This window comes from Brachycentrus maculatus, unplaced genomic scaffold (assembly GCF_059751285.1).
Source record: "Brachycentrus maculatus isolate JH-2025_06_01 unplaced genomic scaffold, ASM5975128v1 h1tg000175l, whole genome shotgun sequence".
Classification (NCBI taxonomy): Eukaryota; Metazoa; Arthropoda; class Insecta; order Trichoptera; family Brachycentridae; genus Brachycentrus; species Brachycentrus maculatus.
The window spans coordinates 1,402,875-1,421,293 of record NW_028280927.1 but is presented as its reverse complement, the minus strand read 5'-3'; the positions used below and the strand labels follow the sequence as shown (position 1 = coordinate 1,421,293).

At 33.1% G+C, this 18,419-nt stretch overlaps 2 protein-coding genes across 2 annotated transcripts in view; one reads left to right on the top strand and one right to left on the bottom strand.

The window, feature by feature from the left end:
• Positions 1 to 4,456, top strand: part of Dip-C (dipeptidase C) — a 57,118-nt gene extending 52,662 nt beyond the window's left edge. Inside the window, exons 9-13 of the mRNA XM_088262219.1 lie at positions 654 to 788; positions 1,708 to 1,822; positions 2,306 to 2,500; positions 3,354 to 3,505; positions 4,132 to 4,456. Of these exons, the coding sequence (XP_088118345.1) occupies positions 654 to 788; positions 1,708 to 1,822; positions 2,306 to 2,500; positions 3,354 to 3,505; positions 4,132 to 4,186 (652 nt within the window). The 3' untranslated portion in view covers positions 4,187 to 4,456. The remainder of the gene's footprint in view (positions 1 to 653; positions 789 to 1,707; positions 1,823 to 2,305; positions 2,501 to 3,353; positions 3,506 to 4,131) is intronic.
• Positions 4,457 to 5,531: 1,075 nt separating this feature from the next.
• LOC148308162 (uncharacterized) lies at positions 5,532 to 16,426 on the bottom strand. The gene is made up of 11 exons (XM_088262218.1): positions 16,207 to 16,426; positions 16,079 to 16,129; positions 14,427 to 15,066; positions 12,951 to 13,091; positions 11,833 to 11,944; positions 10,392 to 10,535; positions 8,882 to 9,027; positions 7,200 to 7,366; positions 6,855 to 6,975; positions 6,160 to 6,275; positions 5,532 to 6,046 (listed from the first exon to the last, which is right to left on the bottom strand). Exons 1-11 carry the CDS (start codon positions 16,279 to 16,281, stop codon positions 5,966 to 5,968), a joined length of 1,794 nt encoding a protein of 597 aa, XP_088118344.1. The 5' UTR covers positions 16,282 to 16,426; the 3' UTR covers positions 5,532 to 5,965.
• Positions 16,427 to 18,419: the final 1,993 nt, after the last annotated feature.

The following is an 18,419-nucleotide window of genomic DNA, read 5'->3' as shown; positions in this document are numbered from 1 at the left end:
GTGAGGTAAAATGTTTTTCATTGCTTTAAAATAAACCTGTGAGGATTAACACAAGAAATAGATATAATTGAAGCAATCAAATGTTACAAACATATATATATATATATATATATATATATATATATATATATATATATATATATATATATGTATATATATATATATATATATATATATATATATATATATATATATATATATATATATATATATATATATAGGTATGTATATATATGTAGGTACCTTAAGATTTCTTCTAGTCTCTATCAACACCCAAGTTGTGAATAAGGCACCATATTACACAATCGAGTGTCTACTCGATCATGTTTATATATTACATATGAATTATAACATTAATATATATATTAATTCAATTAACAATCAGAGTTATCTGTAATAATTTCTATGGCAGGCGCCATGACATAGTTGGGTAGATGCTCGACTGCAAAACTGACGTCGCGGGTTTGATTCCCGCCAAGTGCAAAATAAGTTCAAGAAAGATTTATTTTCAATTGGCCTGGGTGTTTGTGATGTATTTTTCACATTTACCTTGCCTATCCTTACTACCTGCAGAGAAGCCTTTGAAAGTAGAAGCTTTGCGGGTTATTCCTTAAATATAAAAAATATTTTATCTTATATGTATGTAATTTAAGCTTGTACGATATGGGAGCCAACTACGCCGGGTATGCCGCAGACATTACCTGCAGTTTCCCCGCCAACGGAAAATTCACCGAAGACCAGAAGTTGATTTACAATGCCGTTCTTGAAGCGAGGAATGCTGTTATCAGGTAATAATAATGTCACTGGAAATATTAACACATTGGTGTCGGGAGTCTAAGCACAATAAATGATAGGTAAAAAGCAGGAGCCCACAAAACTCAATTCATTCAAATTAGCTGTGGGGTGTGGGAAACTTGTAAAATATATCGCTCACTCCTTTCAAGAACGTCATAAATCAAAAAACTTGATTTTTCAGGAGAATGTTTTTACAGATAAAAAATATAATACAATGTATTAAAAATAAATATCAAGACACTTATTGCACTTTTTACTGCGAAACAGATCTTTTTAGGTAAAACCTGAATGTTTTTTCTCCATTTGAAAAATATTTAGTATATTTAAAAAATTAATTAAACAATACCTCTTCTTCAAAATGCAAAAACAACACTTTCTGTCCTGTAGTGGGTAAATATTAAGATAAAAATATGGCTCTTTTGCTGGGATATAGTACATTTTCTGGGCATTTCGAAAACATGCACAACTGAAAATTGACAATTTTTGATTTTTGACGTTCTTGAAAGGAGTGAGCGATATATACGTACCTGTTAAGTGTTGCTTTTCATTCTTAAATTTTTATATTGAAGAGATACGAGGATTATAAAAAGGAAAAGAAAAACTTTCATGCCGCTTATGAATATCTACCGAAAAGGCAAGTGTATTGTAGATAAATATTAGTGATAATATTTTTTGAACAACTATTGATTCATATTTCTTTTATAATTTTGTGAAAATACAAAAGAACAAAAATAAAAATAACTCATTTTACTAACTTTTTCTCTCACATTATATTATCAGAGGTGATGATAATAGTTGTAATATGTATTGTAGTTTGAAAACCAAACAACCACATTACTTTTCTTATGCAAATTATTAAATTTATTATCTTATTGCGAGCAATAGTTATACACGTTTCAAATAATATTTCAGGGAAGCAAAGCCGGGAGTCATGTGGCCAGATATGCACCTGCTTGCTAACCGTGTCATGTTGCAGTACCTTCGAGATGGCGGACTCCTCAAGGGAGATGTTGAGGACATGATCAAAGTATGTACCATTTGATGATCCAAGGTAACCTGACCTTGTACCTTAATCATACAAATATGGAAATTCATTCATTTGTCCATATTTGCTCCCTATGTGGAGGACATGGAGTTCACAAACTGCCTCTTGACTCCTCTGTCATCTTCCCAAGTTAGATCTGCGTTCCGAAGTTCAGACGAGAACTGTTGATAAGCTGTGGATAGCCTGGGCAGTGAGAACCTGATGCCGTGAGAAAAGAGGCAAGCTTAATTACATAGTAAGTCTCCTGGGAGACTCCTCATTCCTCAAAATCAAATCACCGCATACCTCAAATTATTATTAACAACTTAATAGTTTTTCCCACATATATTTTATTTGACTAGTGTCGACGAAACCCGGTCACTGATAAAATAAAATATGTGTGGAAAAAGTATAAAGTTGCTAATTTATTACAAAAAAATGAAAATTGACATTTTCTAATATGTAGCATGTGTGTTGATTGGTCAGGCCGGAATCAACGGGATCCTGCAGCCGCACGGGCTGGGGCACTTCCTGGGGCTGGATGTGCACGACGTGGGGGGGTACCTGTCCAGCGCGCCTCCGCGGCCCCCCGTGGCCCCCCTGGCGCGCCTGCGCACGGCGCGCATGTTGCAGCCCGGAATGGTGCTCACCGTGGAACCCGGCTGCTACTTCATAGATATGGTTGAGTTTATGTCTATTACACTTTTTATCGTTAAAATTGTTGGGAAATTTGCCTGATTAAGAAGAACTAAAAGATATGTGAACCTTTCTAAAGGTGGAGACTGACCGGAGCATTTTGTCGTAACGTAATGTCGTAACATCGCTCGCGGCGAGCATCACCGAGCATCCAAAACTAAGGATGGAGCCCTTGGCTCGCTGTACTGACTGCCTGAATGCTCGCATCGTAACGTGTTACGTTACGACGAAATGCTCCGGTCAGTCTCTACCTTAAGGATGTGCAATGATACCATTATTAAAACTAGGAACTAATATAAATGCATCTACTTTGATGTTTGATATTTTACATTTAGTGTTCGTGGATATTGCGCACTCATTAAATTATAAATAAAACACTTTTTTTTACCACTTGAGTATAATATTATTACGACTAGTTTCGGAAGCTACAGATGCTACCATCTACAGGTTGGATCTGTAGATGGAAGCTTCCAAAACTAGTCGTAACAATATAATACTGAAGTGATAAAAAACAAGTATTTTATACATAATTTAATCATGTCTTACCATAAAGTGAATGCCGAAACAATAAATAACATTGTTTACTCATGTTATGTACATCCAATGGCATTATGTGCTCAATATTTTTATTCGGAGGTAACTTTATGGTAATATCTATAAAATGTCTACTTAACTTTTTCTTAGTAAATACCACTATATATTCAAATTTATCGTGACACGTGTTTCAATGGATTAAACAATATTATCAAACACTATATGTGAAACAGATTTTAATAAATAATGGTATTTACCAAGTATGTAATAGAAAATGACCCTTTTTATATTTATTCACATCTAGTTGCTGGATAAGGCTTTGGCTAATCCAGACCAAGCAAAGTTCTTCAACACTGAGAAACTTGTGAATTTCCGTGGATTTGGAGGAGTTCGTATCGAAGACGACGTTCACATTACAGAGAATGGAGCAGAAAATATGACTTTTGTACCGCGAACGTAAGTATTTCAATATATATGTATTTTAATTTGTATTGATCGTAACGAGGCTTGTTGTTTATTTCTTTATTATTTGTAAATTTCTGTCAGTGGTCTAAATTTTGTGGATTGGTCTGCAGCAACAAATGAAACCTCCTTCGCCATTCCATCTATTTGTAAATATGAAGACCACTATATATAATTTCATTAAACAATGAAACTATGTATGTAGTAAAGAGCAATAGCTATACATATAGAAATATAGAATTTTATATAATATACATAAATATATAATTGAATAATGGAGTTAGATAGACTTGAAATACATTATATGTATCATTTGGCCATGTATTCATGTTGCAAGACCGATGATAGAAAAATAACAAACAATATAGTAAAATGTGCCCTCGGCACGGGAAAACCCAGGGACGACACATTATTGTAAACTTTAAATTGTAAACATGTAAAAGATATAAAATGAGATGTGATCTACTGATGACAATGACAGTGTGATCTACCAATAAAAGTTTCAAGCAGCGTTGTGTGGATACCAATAAATTTTTATTAAATACCAAAATGATACTTGAACTTTTGGTTTTCAGTACGTCATAATTCAAGGAATGGTATTCAATATTGATATATTCTAGGGTTGAGGAGATTGAAGAATGGATGGCAAATGGGGCTAACTTCAAGAAGGTCTAGTGGTGAAAGGAATCAAGGACGGTCCGATGTGGCAAATCACAATTATCCTTTTATTGGCTGCTACTAAATCAGTCAAAAAAATTAAATTTCTTAAAAAAAAATAATTTTTATAAACATAATTTTAAGTCAGTACAATTATTATACATATTATATATCTTCCAGGAACACTTGCTATATCATACATATTATTTAACATTATATCACATTATTGTATTTTTTGTATTATTTACTTTTTATACCACTGAAATTATTAAATTAATTTTCATTTCATATTGTTTAATTATTTATTTTAACAGACGCCCTTGAAGGTTCATAGTGTTTATAAAAAAAAAGGGTAAGAAGAAGAAATATTCAATGCTGATTCGTTACGTTGGCATTAGATTGACGGTATGTTGGATGGTTGACAAAATCGTTTAACCACATACAAAATAATAATCTAAAATGGCGGCAGCCGCATGTAGGAAATGAGTTGAGATTCTTAGAGTACTAATTAAATTCTTATTAGTACAATGGTGAGAAATAAATATGTATACAAGGAAATCATCCTTATTGAAAATGATCGCAGATTTACATCACCGATATTATAATTATAAATTTCAATTAATGCAATATAAAAAATGCAAGTTGACTCATAACATCTATACACAGATGTGAAATGCAATTACGTATCGCTCACTCCTTTCAAGAACGTCGTAAATCAAAAAACTTGATTTTTCAGGAGAACGTTGTGAATGTTTAAAAATATAACACAATGTATTAAAAATAAATATCAAGCCACTTATTGAACTTTTTACTGTGCAACAGAACACCTGAAGGTTTTTTTCTCCATTTGAAAAATATTTAGTGTATTTAAAAAAATAATTAAACAATACCTTTTCTTCAAAATGCAAAAACACTTTCTGCCCTGTAGCGGGTAAATATTAAGTTATAATATGCCTCTTTTACTGAGATATAGTACATTTTCTGAGCATTCCGAAAACATTCACAATGAAAATTGACGATTTTTTATTGATGACGTTTTTTAAAAGAGTGAGCGATATGTGGTTTAAAGCTCTAAAACTGTGGAGGTCCTCAACGAAAAGTAACATTTCCAATATTGCACACAAAATCCTTTAAATGCAAATCTGTTCTGTTTACTGTATTAAACCAATATGAAATCACACCAAAATGTAACAATTTTACAAGCTAGAATTCCCGATTACTTAAAATCATTTATTAAAGAAATGTAACGTTTTGGTGAGGACCTCCGCAACTGGGGTCTTTAGTAATAGATTTTCTACGATCAGAGATATGGCAAAAGTCATATAACATGCTTTGGTGATTGTGAAATTTCAATTGAAAACAATTTTTAGATATTTATTTTAATGCTATGGATGAGTTTGGTTCAATAAGAGCTATTTTCACATAATATGTAACCAAATAAAATTAATTATATTGAATGACAATACGAAACATAAAAAACTTAATAGAATACCTATAAAAGAATCATCACAAGATGTGATGTTTAACTTTATTGTTAATTCAACATCACCCTGGACTGGTACCTGAATCGCAAAACTGATCACACTGCCTGTAAATGACTAATGATCAATACAAAACTGCATCGATGCGATGCAGTGCCCTTAGTACCATTGGCTGTGGATGTTATAAGATCTATTGTTTGGGAATAGTCATCAGCCAAGTGCTAGAAAATTACTTTGTTACCATAATTTGGCGATATAACAAATTCATCCCCCCAGTCGATACATACGAGTATTTTTACTTAACTTTCTGCTCAAATCATGTTTTTAGTACTTTGAAATAATCACTGACTCTTTTCTGACTGTTTTCACCATCGCCGACCCAACATGAAAAGTATTTCTGAAAAGTAAAATAAAACATATTAATGTTTAAAAATTAGGTAGGGCTGTTCAATTGACGTTTTCCTTCAGGCTGTCAGCAACTATTGAGTTGAAACAAATGTTTTCACTAACCTGCATCGCTTCGCAGCCACCATTTCCCGGAACTGTAGGGATGACAGCTTTGGGTTGAAGGAATTTAACAAACCGCTGTAATTCTGAGAAGCTGGAGTGCTCACTGTATGGTACACCTGATGATTAAATCAATTAAAAATGTTATCGGTTAATTAATTAGTAACCGAAATAACTGGACAAAAAAGAAAATTTTCCCATTATAATGCAATCTTGCAAGTAACTAGATCAAAATTTTACAGGGTGATACAAAAACAGCATAATACATATCTAGATTTTTGTATTATATTTGATATTATCAATGTAAAAACATAAAAAAATCCACATATTATGCAATATTTGAGACCCCTATAAGTTTTTCATTAAACGGCTTATGAGATATTGCTTTACCGTGGAGTGCGCTAACTTAACAAAAAAAGAAGCCTAATTGAGAATACAAAAATGTATGTGAGTGACAGAAGTGCCCTTCCTGATCTGTCTTTTTCTAGCCCATGCTGATTTTCACTCTTTCCGGTTGGCGACCCTGAGAAATCAACAATAAAATTTGTATTGCCATAGTACTCCTCCAGGTATCTACTCCAGTAGGTACCTGGAGTAGGTACCTGCAGGCTTATTTATGAAATTTATGGCTATGGTAACATTTCAGTAATACAGGACTTAATAAAGTGAGAGTAAATAATATAAAAAAATAGCTTTACCGTGGATAGTGATCTTTCCTCTTTGAATAAGACTTCCCCTGGATAGTTCCCAACCGCTTGGTTTGAATGCAATCACTTCGGAAAAACAATTTCCTAAGTTTTTTAAGTATTCATCGAGAAACTATAAGAAAAAATACAGATAAATAAAAGAGAACAGGTAACCATAGATAATAGATGTAATTTATTTGAAAATCATAAATAAATAAAATATTGTAATATTATTATGCCAAAATTGAATATATCGTTATGTAGATTAACAAGTGTTTATTATTAAGGTTTATAGCTTCATTAAAATATTTCATTGTAGTGAATTTCTTCAAATTAAACATTCAGGATTTTTTTTACCAGTAAATTGAGTTTATTCATCGGCAGAACGTGGAGTTGGCAACTTTTGGCTGGTTTTAGTCCAAAATCTCGTCCCATTGCGATTTTCAAAACTTTATTCTTCTCCGTTGAAGCCCACACATTGAGTTTAAACTCTTCCGCTATTCCCATAAAAAAGTTTTCCTTTCCTACAACAATTTCTTACTGTGTTAATAATAATAAAACCCTTATCCGCACCCCGATGGTGCATAGGGCACTGTGTCATATAAACTCAGTGTTATCTTGATCGTTTACACATGAAGGAAAGGTGATCAGCCCTCCGCTTCGGGTACCAGTCCATGGTAATATTGACTAAATATTACAGTGAAAAAATCACTTATATTTTATTTTACCCCCCTTGGGAATCGAACCCGGGACCTCCAGAACGGTAGCCGAGCGTGCTGACCATTACACTACGGAGGCGGACAGAAACTACTGTGTTAGAATGTAATAAAATACCATAACATATAATACAGAAACAAATATTAACATTACAAATATGACATTCATCATTCTACCCATGATTGAAAACCACACTACTCAAATTTCGGAAGTAATATGCTACAATTGAAACCATCCAGTACATGCTACTGCATCGGCACCATCTATGGCTGGATTTAACTTTTTTTACTAGCAGAGAACATGAAATGTATGTAAGATGCGGGAGATGCTGGAAAATATCCTATAAATTTTTTATCAAACTTATATTTTGACCAGTTATTTATTTGCATATTTTGAGTATGTCTAAATTTTTGTTCTTAAACCTGTCAGGTGGAATATGTATCATGGGCATAAACCCTGTAAATGCCCTAACTTACATATTTTTTTTCATCTGCGTTGAAATATAAATAATTTTTTTAATGTTAGTTAAAATACTAAGAACACAATTTCCGTTTACATATTCTGGTAAAAATTCTGTTAAAAAATCTTGTGAACGAAGATTCACACTCAAAATATTATCAATTATATATTAAATAGATTTATATTATCCACTGACACTTCGTGATGGAATTGCATTTTTAATATATTATTAGATTAAAACCAATATTTTTAGCTATTCCACTTTATTTTTATTTGACCAGCGACCGGGTTTCGTCGTTACGAAACCCGGTCGCTGGTCAAATAAAAATAAAGTGGAAAAGCTAAAAATTAATAACTAAGCTAATATTGGTTTTAATCTAATAATTTATTACTATATATGTATTAACATGGTCAAATTAACCTGATGATATTACAAGTGGGCACATCTAATATTGCCTATGTATTATTAATGTTACAGAAATGATTGATTTGACAAGAGAAAATCTCAGATTTGAGAGGCTGTTACAACTTTTTGGCTTGTAAATATGGGTCCATGGTGATCAGAATATTGTTTACTATATCAGACATTGGATTATTTACCCTACCGATAGTTGTCTCAACTTGACATGAAACATCTACCATACCTCTTTATATGGAAGGAGATGGAAGTCTGAGCATCCCAGAGCATGTTCAATAATGCGCAGAATGGTGAATGTCACACAAGTTTGTAAAGTAATGGCTTAAGCCAGCCAAATGCCTGGTCGTAAACGCCCTGGGATGCTCAGACTTCCATCTTCTTTCATATCAAGAGGTACAATAGATGTTTCATATCAAGACAACTATAATATATAATATTAACCTACCTATAGTGTAAGTTCCACACACAATGAGGAGACTAGAAAATTGTCTGCCATTGAGGATCATGGTCTGTTCCTTGGCTCGGATGAGCTTGATGGCCTGGTCAATACTTTCATTCTGGGTTGGAAAATTATATCGGGGATTGCAATAACTGAAAAAAATTATAGAAATAATTCAGCAAACGAAATTAGAAAACGAAAGACAATGGTATCTTGTTTCCTATTTTTTTTCTTTATTCTATAAACACTTTGCCACTTTTTGTTTTATTTAGTCTCTTCATTTTTTGGAAGGTTTTCACATTTAAAAATACTGTTTAATTTTCTGAATATTATTTAATAAGATCGTCTATTAAATTAACCTGTTAACCAAGAGGGACGTATATATATGTCAAACGTAAACAAGCCCTGCGCCCTGGAATGGGCAGGACCTATATTTTCGAACAACAAAGGTAAATTAGTCATCCATACATGTTTCGACATGAATTCTTTTTTATTTGTTTGTAATTTTATATTTTTCTTTGTGATTTATACATAAAAAAAAGAAAAAAATATATTTCATAATCTTTTCATTTATTTTAAGCATAAATAAAATATAAATATATATATATATATTTTTTTAATAAAAAAAAATTGTTTTTATTATTTACACAAGTATTTCAATTTCATACTATTTTTGTGAGTCTAAGCGGTTCGTTATTAGAAATAGGTATGAAATTGTGGTAGAGTGGATTTGAATCGAGAAACTCTGACTTAACCTTTTAAACGCGTTAACTTTGTTCCTAAGAGACGCCCGTGCGCGGCGGTATTTCGCCGTTTTTTAAATGATTACTTTTATCATGTATTTAGTTAAGAAACGATTTATTTTCCTAAACAAAAACGTTCAATGGGATTCATTGTGCCTTTTTGGTACTCTATAATACACGTGTGTCACATTATTCTTGATATATATATTGTAATATAAACAAATTAGATCGTAACATAAATAAATCAAAGCACGCATCGTGTGTCACTCTTACCCACTGGCGATGCGTAGCGTCGAGAGTGAGACAGATATAGGGCATGATTATGGCGCGGACTAATTACTGACCGCAAGAAAAATCAGGGATCTGTTGTTTTATTTATCCTTGTGATGTTACAAATTATTAGTCAGATATTTCAACAGATGTCATAAGGCCGAGGATTGACGTATTATTTTATCCAAAGTTCCACACCATGAAAAAATCCCTCCAAGTTGAACTGAGGTTCGAAACTTAGAGCAAAGTGAAAACACAAACGCTTATGTCAGCCGCGTATGGGGCATGTCTTGTAAAAACACAAACGGTTATGCGAGCCGCGTGGATCCGGTTAAGAGTCAGCAACACTAGCCACGGGACCACAACCCGACACTCGTATAAAAAATCACATCCACTGAGCGTGACATGTCCTAATGAAAGAATTCGCGACGTATATTGCGTAATTGAAAAGTGAACTCACCGGTTAGCAGGTTAAGCAAGGGTCAACTGTTCAAGTAACTTACGTTGTGTCAAGGTATACGGTGTGAACTTCCATATTCCAAAAAACTGGATAAGATTCCATTATTGGCGATGCCCTAAAATCCCCGCAGTGTAGAATATTCTTTCCACACGGCAAACTGAACACTAGCATCACAGATCCGGGACAACTAAAAAATATATATGAACACATACAAAATATTGTGGGAAAAAAACAGATCTGAATAATCAACAGTTTGATGATGTCGGTGACGACAAAATCCGGTCACTGGTCAAATAAAATAAATGCGTGGAAACGAAATACTTGTTATTTTATTATATAAGATCTGAATAAGTATGCTGCTGAAACATGGACCGTAAAAGCAGCAGAAATGAGAAAAATTGACACTTTTGAAATGTGGTATTGGAGGCGCATGCTCCGAATGCCATAGACAGCTAGACACACCAACGAGTCCATTCGCTAGGAACTACACTTGGATGGCTTGACTCTAACCAATGTCTGTTCACAATGGATTCTCCAGTTCTTTGGACACGTTGCAGGTGGCAATGGTGATAGCCTGGAAATACTGGTTGTGATTGTTAGCCTGAAGGGGAAGAGAGGGAGAGGAAGATTCCCACACGATGGACCGATCAAGTTAAGTCAGCAGCAGGCATTTTGTTGGTTGGAGCGCTACGTGTTAAATATTATAATACGTGGTAAATATTATACAAAGACAGTTGGTGTGGCATTCTATTCTTTCTACCTATCCCTGCAGAGAAGCAACGTGATGGTTAGTTAGTTAGATTTAATTATTTTGTATTTTGAAAGCATTTTCAACTTTGTGGTAGGTATGGTATGAAGCCATCACTTGGGCCAGACAATGACAGGTTTGTAAGCCCTGTTTGTAATACCCCGACTTCCATATTCTCACCTGATAAATGCAAACATACAGTCTAGAATTTCGCACATAAAAGGGTTTAGTAAATAAAAAATTACTGTATAATTAAAATATAACTCTGTTTTAAAATCACTGTAAATATTTTACTATAACTTAATTTTAATGTCTACCGATTTCAAAGCTAGTTATAATAAAATATTTATAGTGATTTTAAAACAGAGGTTTATTTTAATTATAAAATGGAAAATCATAATATATATTCGGGAATTAAATATTTCAATAAACTCCCTAAAGAAATTAAAAAAATAGAAGATATAAAAATTCTTAAGAAAAAAATTAATGCCCATTACATATAAATCTTGAAAAAAAGACTATTATACCATTAATTGTATAAAACATTAAACCTTGAGTGTAGGAAGTCCCACTCCAAGCACAAGAGCTCAGTCTCTTTTTTGGAAAGGCACAGCGAATCTAAAACTAAGTTTGCCATATGTATAAATGTTTAGAAATTGTATTATGTTGTACTTAAAAATGTAACTATATTAAATAAATAAAAAAATAAAATAAATCAATTATAAAAAAAACTTACTGATTGGCGTCAACGGTTGTAACTTGTATTCCACAAATATTGACTGTCTTGCCAACTTCCAAAATGTGAATGCAATTCATTTTTACATACAATTTCTGCTGGCAAAGGTCTCCTAGAACACAAATTAATATGAGTCAAGTAAAGGTCATGTTCCTTAGCTGCGTCTAATGAAAGCGGCAAACAATCCCATTTACAAATGAATTACGTGATTTGTCTGATGAATCATTGCAATTTGGTCAATGAGGTGAGTGAATGACATAAAAACAATAAGAAAAAATATACAACTATAAATTGGTGCAACATTTTGGGTATTTCCAAATCCTTGTTCACAAACCTGGGTTTCTTCACTTATTTTAATATTTTGACATTGTCAATATAATCAACATCGATACAACGAGTGAAGAAAGAATAATAAAACAAATTTATGACGCATATGTGGTTGGTGATAGAAGCGGAGGAAGACTGAAGAAAACTCGGTATGAACAAGTATTTTAAATACTTGAAAGTGGTCAGGTCAGGAGTTGTAATTATCAGCGGGTACGTATGAGGAGATGCATGAATGTGGATGAGGCGAAGATTATTTGGAAAGACAGATTGGTGAGAGGTTCTATTCTATCTGCCTACCCCTGCAGCGGTGTGATGGTTGGTTAGAATGAATTATTTTGTATTTTAAAAGCATTGTTAACTTTGTGGTATGGTAATACGACACTCTCCTTATCATTCATCTTTCATTTTGTGTAATACCACTTAAAATTTCTACTTTACAACTACCGGTTTCGGAATAATCGTTTCCATATTAAGTCGACTATAACTATTGACCTGATAAGGAAATGGTTATTCTGAAACCAGTTTTTTTTTTTAAAGGAATAACCCGCAAAGCCTCTACATTAAGACGCCTGTCTGCAGGTAGGATAGTAGGATAGGGAAGGTAAATGTGAAAAACACATCACAAACACCCAGACCAATTGAAAATAAATCTTTCTTGAATTCATTTGGCAATCGGGAATCGAACCCGCGACGTCAGTTTCGCAGGCGAGTGCTACCCAACTACGCCACGACGCCTGTTATTTGAATAATTTATTCGGAGTTATTTGGGTAAATAGTTTTTGGACAGTTACCTGTTATTTTTGTGCAGTAAATAGGTTTCTTAAAGGACTTGTTGAGGCCAATGTAGTGATCAGAGTGGAAATGAGTCAGGAAATACACCTCAACTCCGGGAAGCTCTCCGTAAGAAAATGCATCAACGGCGAATGGAGTATCTGCAAACATTTAACACATTGTTTGCGGGAAACGCTGAAAAGCGTCTTTTACATACTGATGGTAGAGAGCAGGAGACACTTATAGGCGTTTTAATTGCCTACGTTTAGTAGAGCGCGAGAAACATAAAAAAACATTGTACAGATTGGAATTGGGTTTGCGGTTACTTGTGTTAGTATGCTGAGGTCGGGCGTCAGACTGTCTGAGTATAATTAGGGACGGGGTTGATGAAAAAACCGCCCGACAACAATGTATTATGGTAATTCAATCAAATTAATTACACCATATCCGCTTCCTATGTGGAGAATATGGAGTCCACAAACTGTCTCCAGGAAAAGGATGTATTATAGTAAAGAAGAAATATCAGATTGAGTCCGATCACGGTATTGCATATCGCTTATAACATTTGCACTGCATTGTGCAATTACAATAGTTTATTTAATGACATTGTAAAATACTTAAAAACTTTACAAAAAATACTTTAAATAAATGAAATCAGCGAAATTTTTATTAATTGAACTGGCAGTCACACTGTGGTAATATCTTTCCATTTTTTATTTAAGTTTTCCTTTTTATTTGACCAAACTGAGCCACAGTAACGCGTGGCCAGGTACAGCTAGTATTTTCTAAAAAGTTGTGGTATCTTAGACTACTATGCACATTTGTTATTGCTGTTAAACCCTTATCTGCACCCCAGTGATGCATAGGGCACTGCATCATATAAACGCAGTGTTATCTTGATCGTTAACACATGAAGGAAAGGTGATCAGCCCTCCGCTTCAGGTACCAGTCCAGGGTAATATGGAATAAATATTAGAGTGAAAAAATCACTTATATTTATTTGACCCCCCTGGGAATCGAACCCGGGACCTCCAGAATGGTAGCCGAGTGTGCTGACCATTACACTATGGAGGCGGACAAAATACATTTAGCATTTGCACATTTAGCATAGGTATATATATATAGCCAGGGATTTTTTTTCATGTAACCTGGTGGAACGGCATTCTGGCACCTTTTATAAAGGATATTTTTATTTAAATTTTCAAAATCAATTAGAGGAAGCAATGTTTGTGCTTACGTAATTACAATCTATATTCATACAATTAGTCAAAATGATAAAATATGGTATTGTAATGAATATTTAAATGATATATTTGATCTGATTTCTTACCTGAGGGGGTCAAAATATATAAAAGTGTTTTTTCACTCTAATATTTATTTAATATTACCAGATTAGATTTTAAGAGATAGTGATATTTACTAAGTAAAACTTAAATAAAAAAATGGATCGATGTTACTACAAAGTGACAATGAATTTATGAAATCATTGTAATTACCTTTGACGATCTTGTAGCCGGGGCATTTCTTTTTCGGTTTATTTTTCCGTGTTGAAAATATTCCAGGGGACTGTTTATTCAACATATTCGGGCTTCTTGCATACGGTTGCGAAAATCTCCTTTGTGAATAAGATGTCACAGATGCGCAATCTGTCACAGAGTCATTAACCGAGTCGTTTAGAGATTTTTTATCACCTATGGAAGTGACGTCTCCCGATGGACAAATTTCCACAGTAGAAGTATCGGAGCTATCGCATAGATCGTAGATGGGCTGCGTCATGTTCAATGGTTCGGAAATCCTTTTACTCCTCATATGCAACTCTTCAATTTTACTCTCAAAAATAGGGTCGAGCGAATCATTTTTATCAGATTTACCGGAATCAAAATAATTTAACAGAGTATTCTTTTGTATTTTGACTTTCCTTTTTGGTGTGTTGGCTTTTTTTTCACTAGGCTTGGATTTCGGCATGTTTTCATGTTGATTTTTGACACTGTTTATTAATTGCTTGTGGTAAACATTGAGGTTGTCTACAGCTTTGATAAATTGAAATTCAACATCACTTTTATTGCTAAAGATGATGTTACTGGTTTGAGACAAGTCCTGTAATGGGCGTCGTGCAGGCACGTGGGCTATATTATTCTAAAATAAAGTATTTATTTAATTATAATCCAGATAAGTCGACTCCAACACATTTAGTTGCCATATTATAGAAAGACTTTATTGACATCAAAGTGAATTTTTTCACCCAATTTGAAAAATTTAAAATAAAAAAGTATATTCTTATAAATCAATGTACCCATCAATGTACCCATCAACCCAAAAGGTTAATAAAATATTATATCGTATATCGTTTGTCCGCCTCCGTAGTGTAATGGTCAGCACGCTTGGCTACCGTTCTGGAGGTCCCGGGTTCGATTCCCAAGGGGGGTAAAATAAATATAAGTGATTTTTTCACTGTCATATTTATTCAATATTACCCTGGACTGGTACCTGAAGCGGAGGGCTGATTACCTTTCCTTCATGTGTAAACCATCAAGATAACACTGCGTTTATATGACGCAGTGCCCTATGCACCATTGGGGTGCGGATAAGGGTTTTATAATTATATATCGTATATCAATGCATGTACAAAATTAATTTATTGAAAAAATCCTAGAGCAGATAAATTGCCACAAAATATATAATATTTTTGTTGTTGTTTGAATAATTGTCTTATATATATTTATGACATTGAAAAGAAGTCACTTAGGTTCTTTTGGCAATAGGTGAATACGTCATATTTAGTCTTCAATCCTTGTTGGTTCTACCGCTATTGGATGGGATAAAAAGATGGGCGTGTCAAAATCAACATTTTTGATGCTACTTATCAGTTCCTTGTTTACATTAAAACATCTTTGATTTGTTGCGATTTCGCAACCGCCTCTCAAATGAGTAAAAATACATTTATTCCACCCAATGGCGTATGAACCCTTCATTTATAACCATGGAGTACCATTTATATAATGGACTGGCGAAATCAAATGAAAAATAGCAACCAGTGTTGTGGACAAAATATGGAAATTTGCACAAAAAATAAACATTAAAAAAAAACTAACATATTTATCATCACAAAACAGGCATACAAGTCAATTTCGAATAAAAATGTTTTTACCGTATTTTGTTCAGATTTTTTAAGGGAAAGTTGTCGTTTTCTCGCTATGACCTGAAAATAACATAATTACATCATTCATCTGTTTATAAACTACACAAAAATTAATTATGAAATGGAAAAAAACTTACTCGATTTGTCTCGTTTTTTCGTTCCCACCTCGGGTGAAGAAGAGAAGGGACAAAGTTATTTAAATCTTCATCCATGGGTTATATAAATCTACATTTTACATTTATTTGTTAAAAACGGTACGTCGAATTTATCGTATTTCACAAAACAGAAAGTAGCAATATAAAGCAGCGACATAAAATAAAAAAAACAATCACAAATTCAGCATGTATTTGACAGTTGCAAGTGTTGCCAGTACAAAATACTTTTAAAAAAATGGGATACATTTTTTTTATTTTGTACTGGCAGCACTAATAACTGTCAAATACATACTGGATTTGCGATTGCGTATGATAAAAAACTAACCTTACTAACAGTTGAAAGTCAAATGTAAAAAAAAATAACTCGACACTGGCTAAAACACCCAAGATGGGTGAAAAGCCATTAAAAAGAAGAAGGATTTGCGATTGTTTTATGTCGCTACTCAAATTCAAATATATGTACTCTGGTACCTACATGATACGAAAAAATGCGAATAAGAAATTATTATTTATTCTTTAGTACCTAATATGATTTTTTTTAAAATTAAGTGTATAGATAAGGTAAATTTTAATAAAAAAAAATTAACTTCTATACCTAGAGTAAAAATGAAAAATTATGTAGATCATACTGGAATATTTTAAAAACGAGATGTTACAAATACATGATGCCTTCATGTTTTATAATAAAAAATATTGACTTTAATCAGTTCTCAAAATTTTCTTTATTTTAACAAGGAGCTTCAAAGTAATTTTTAAGAGACTTGTGGAAGTACTTCTGAACCATCTCTATTGATTTTGCAGACTCATCAATTTGATTTGAAACATTTAGGGCTTTTCACAGATTTATTGAATACACCCTCATTATCACAATTAATTATGACTAATCAAACACACGCCATGTCATATGCAATCTGCTTATACATATAATAGCTTACCCAAGCGTGTACGACTGCTGGTATGTATCCCCGAGTGTCCTCTCAATTGTTTTTATTTTCATATTACTACCTACTACATTTCCTTTTCCAGAAGTAACGTCCTTCATCCTGAGCTTCTTCACTTATATAATCCGTATCCTATCAAATTAATATCATAGATCAAAAAATCTGGAGAACAGGACTAATTACTTCACCTTTATACAGATTGTCATGTCAATCTGATACGGTGCCCTATGCACCATTGGATCAAAGATTAGGGATTAAAAATGTATTTATAACTCATTTAAATAACTTTATTTTATTTTTGGTTCATTAAATTTTTGTTTTATTTTATAAGGCCTTCTGAGGATTGATATAAATTGAGTAATGATATAATTTTATTATTGCAGGCATAATAACTTACTTACGTATCCTAAATGACTCACTTCTACAAATTGTTCAAATGGAGATCTTGACTATGCTTCAGGAAGGTATTTGTTGGTATTCATTTGCTAATAGTAATAATATTTGTATTTACTTATCACTTCACAAAATTTCTTTCTATTCACCAGGTTGCCACGTTTTTATTTACTTATAAGTTCACTGGTATGTTTACACCCACTAATCAGTTCACATAACTTCTATTTAATCATCAGTTTGCTATGTTTCTACTACTTGTCAGTTTGTTGGTATGTTTACATTCACTCTTCAGTTCACATAACTTGTATTTAATCATCAGTTTGCTATGTTTCTACTACTTGTCAGTTTGCTGGTATGTTTACATTCACTCATCAGTTCACATAATTTTTATTTAATCATCAGATCACTGTTTCTATTACTTGTCAGTTTGCTGGTATGTTAACACATTGACTGTCACGGCAATTCCGGTCAAAAAGCCAATTTTATTTAATCATATAATATTATTAAAAAACTCTAATAATAATTTCTGTCTGCCTCCGTAGTGTAATGGTCAGCACGCTCGGCTACCGTTCTGGAGGTCCCGGGTTCGATTCCCAAGGGGGGTAAAATAAATATATGTGATTTTTTTCACTGTCATATTTATTCAATATTACCCTGGACTGGTACCTGAAGCGGAGGGCTGATCACCTTTCCTTCATGTGTAAACGATCAAGATAACACTGCGTTTATATGACGCAGTGCCCTATGCACCATTGGGGTGCGGATAAGGGTTTTATTATATTATTATTATAATAATAATTAGTATTTTACTGCATAATTATATTTCCTGTTTATTTATTAATAAATTTTCTGTTCATGTAA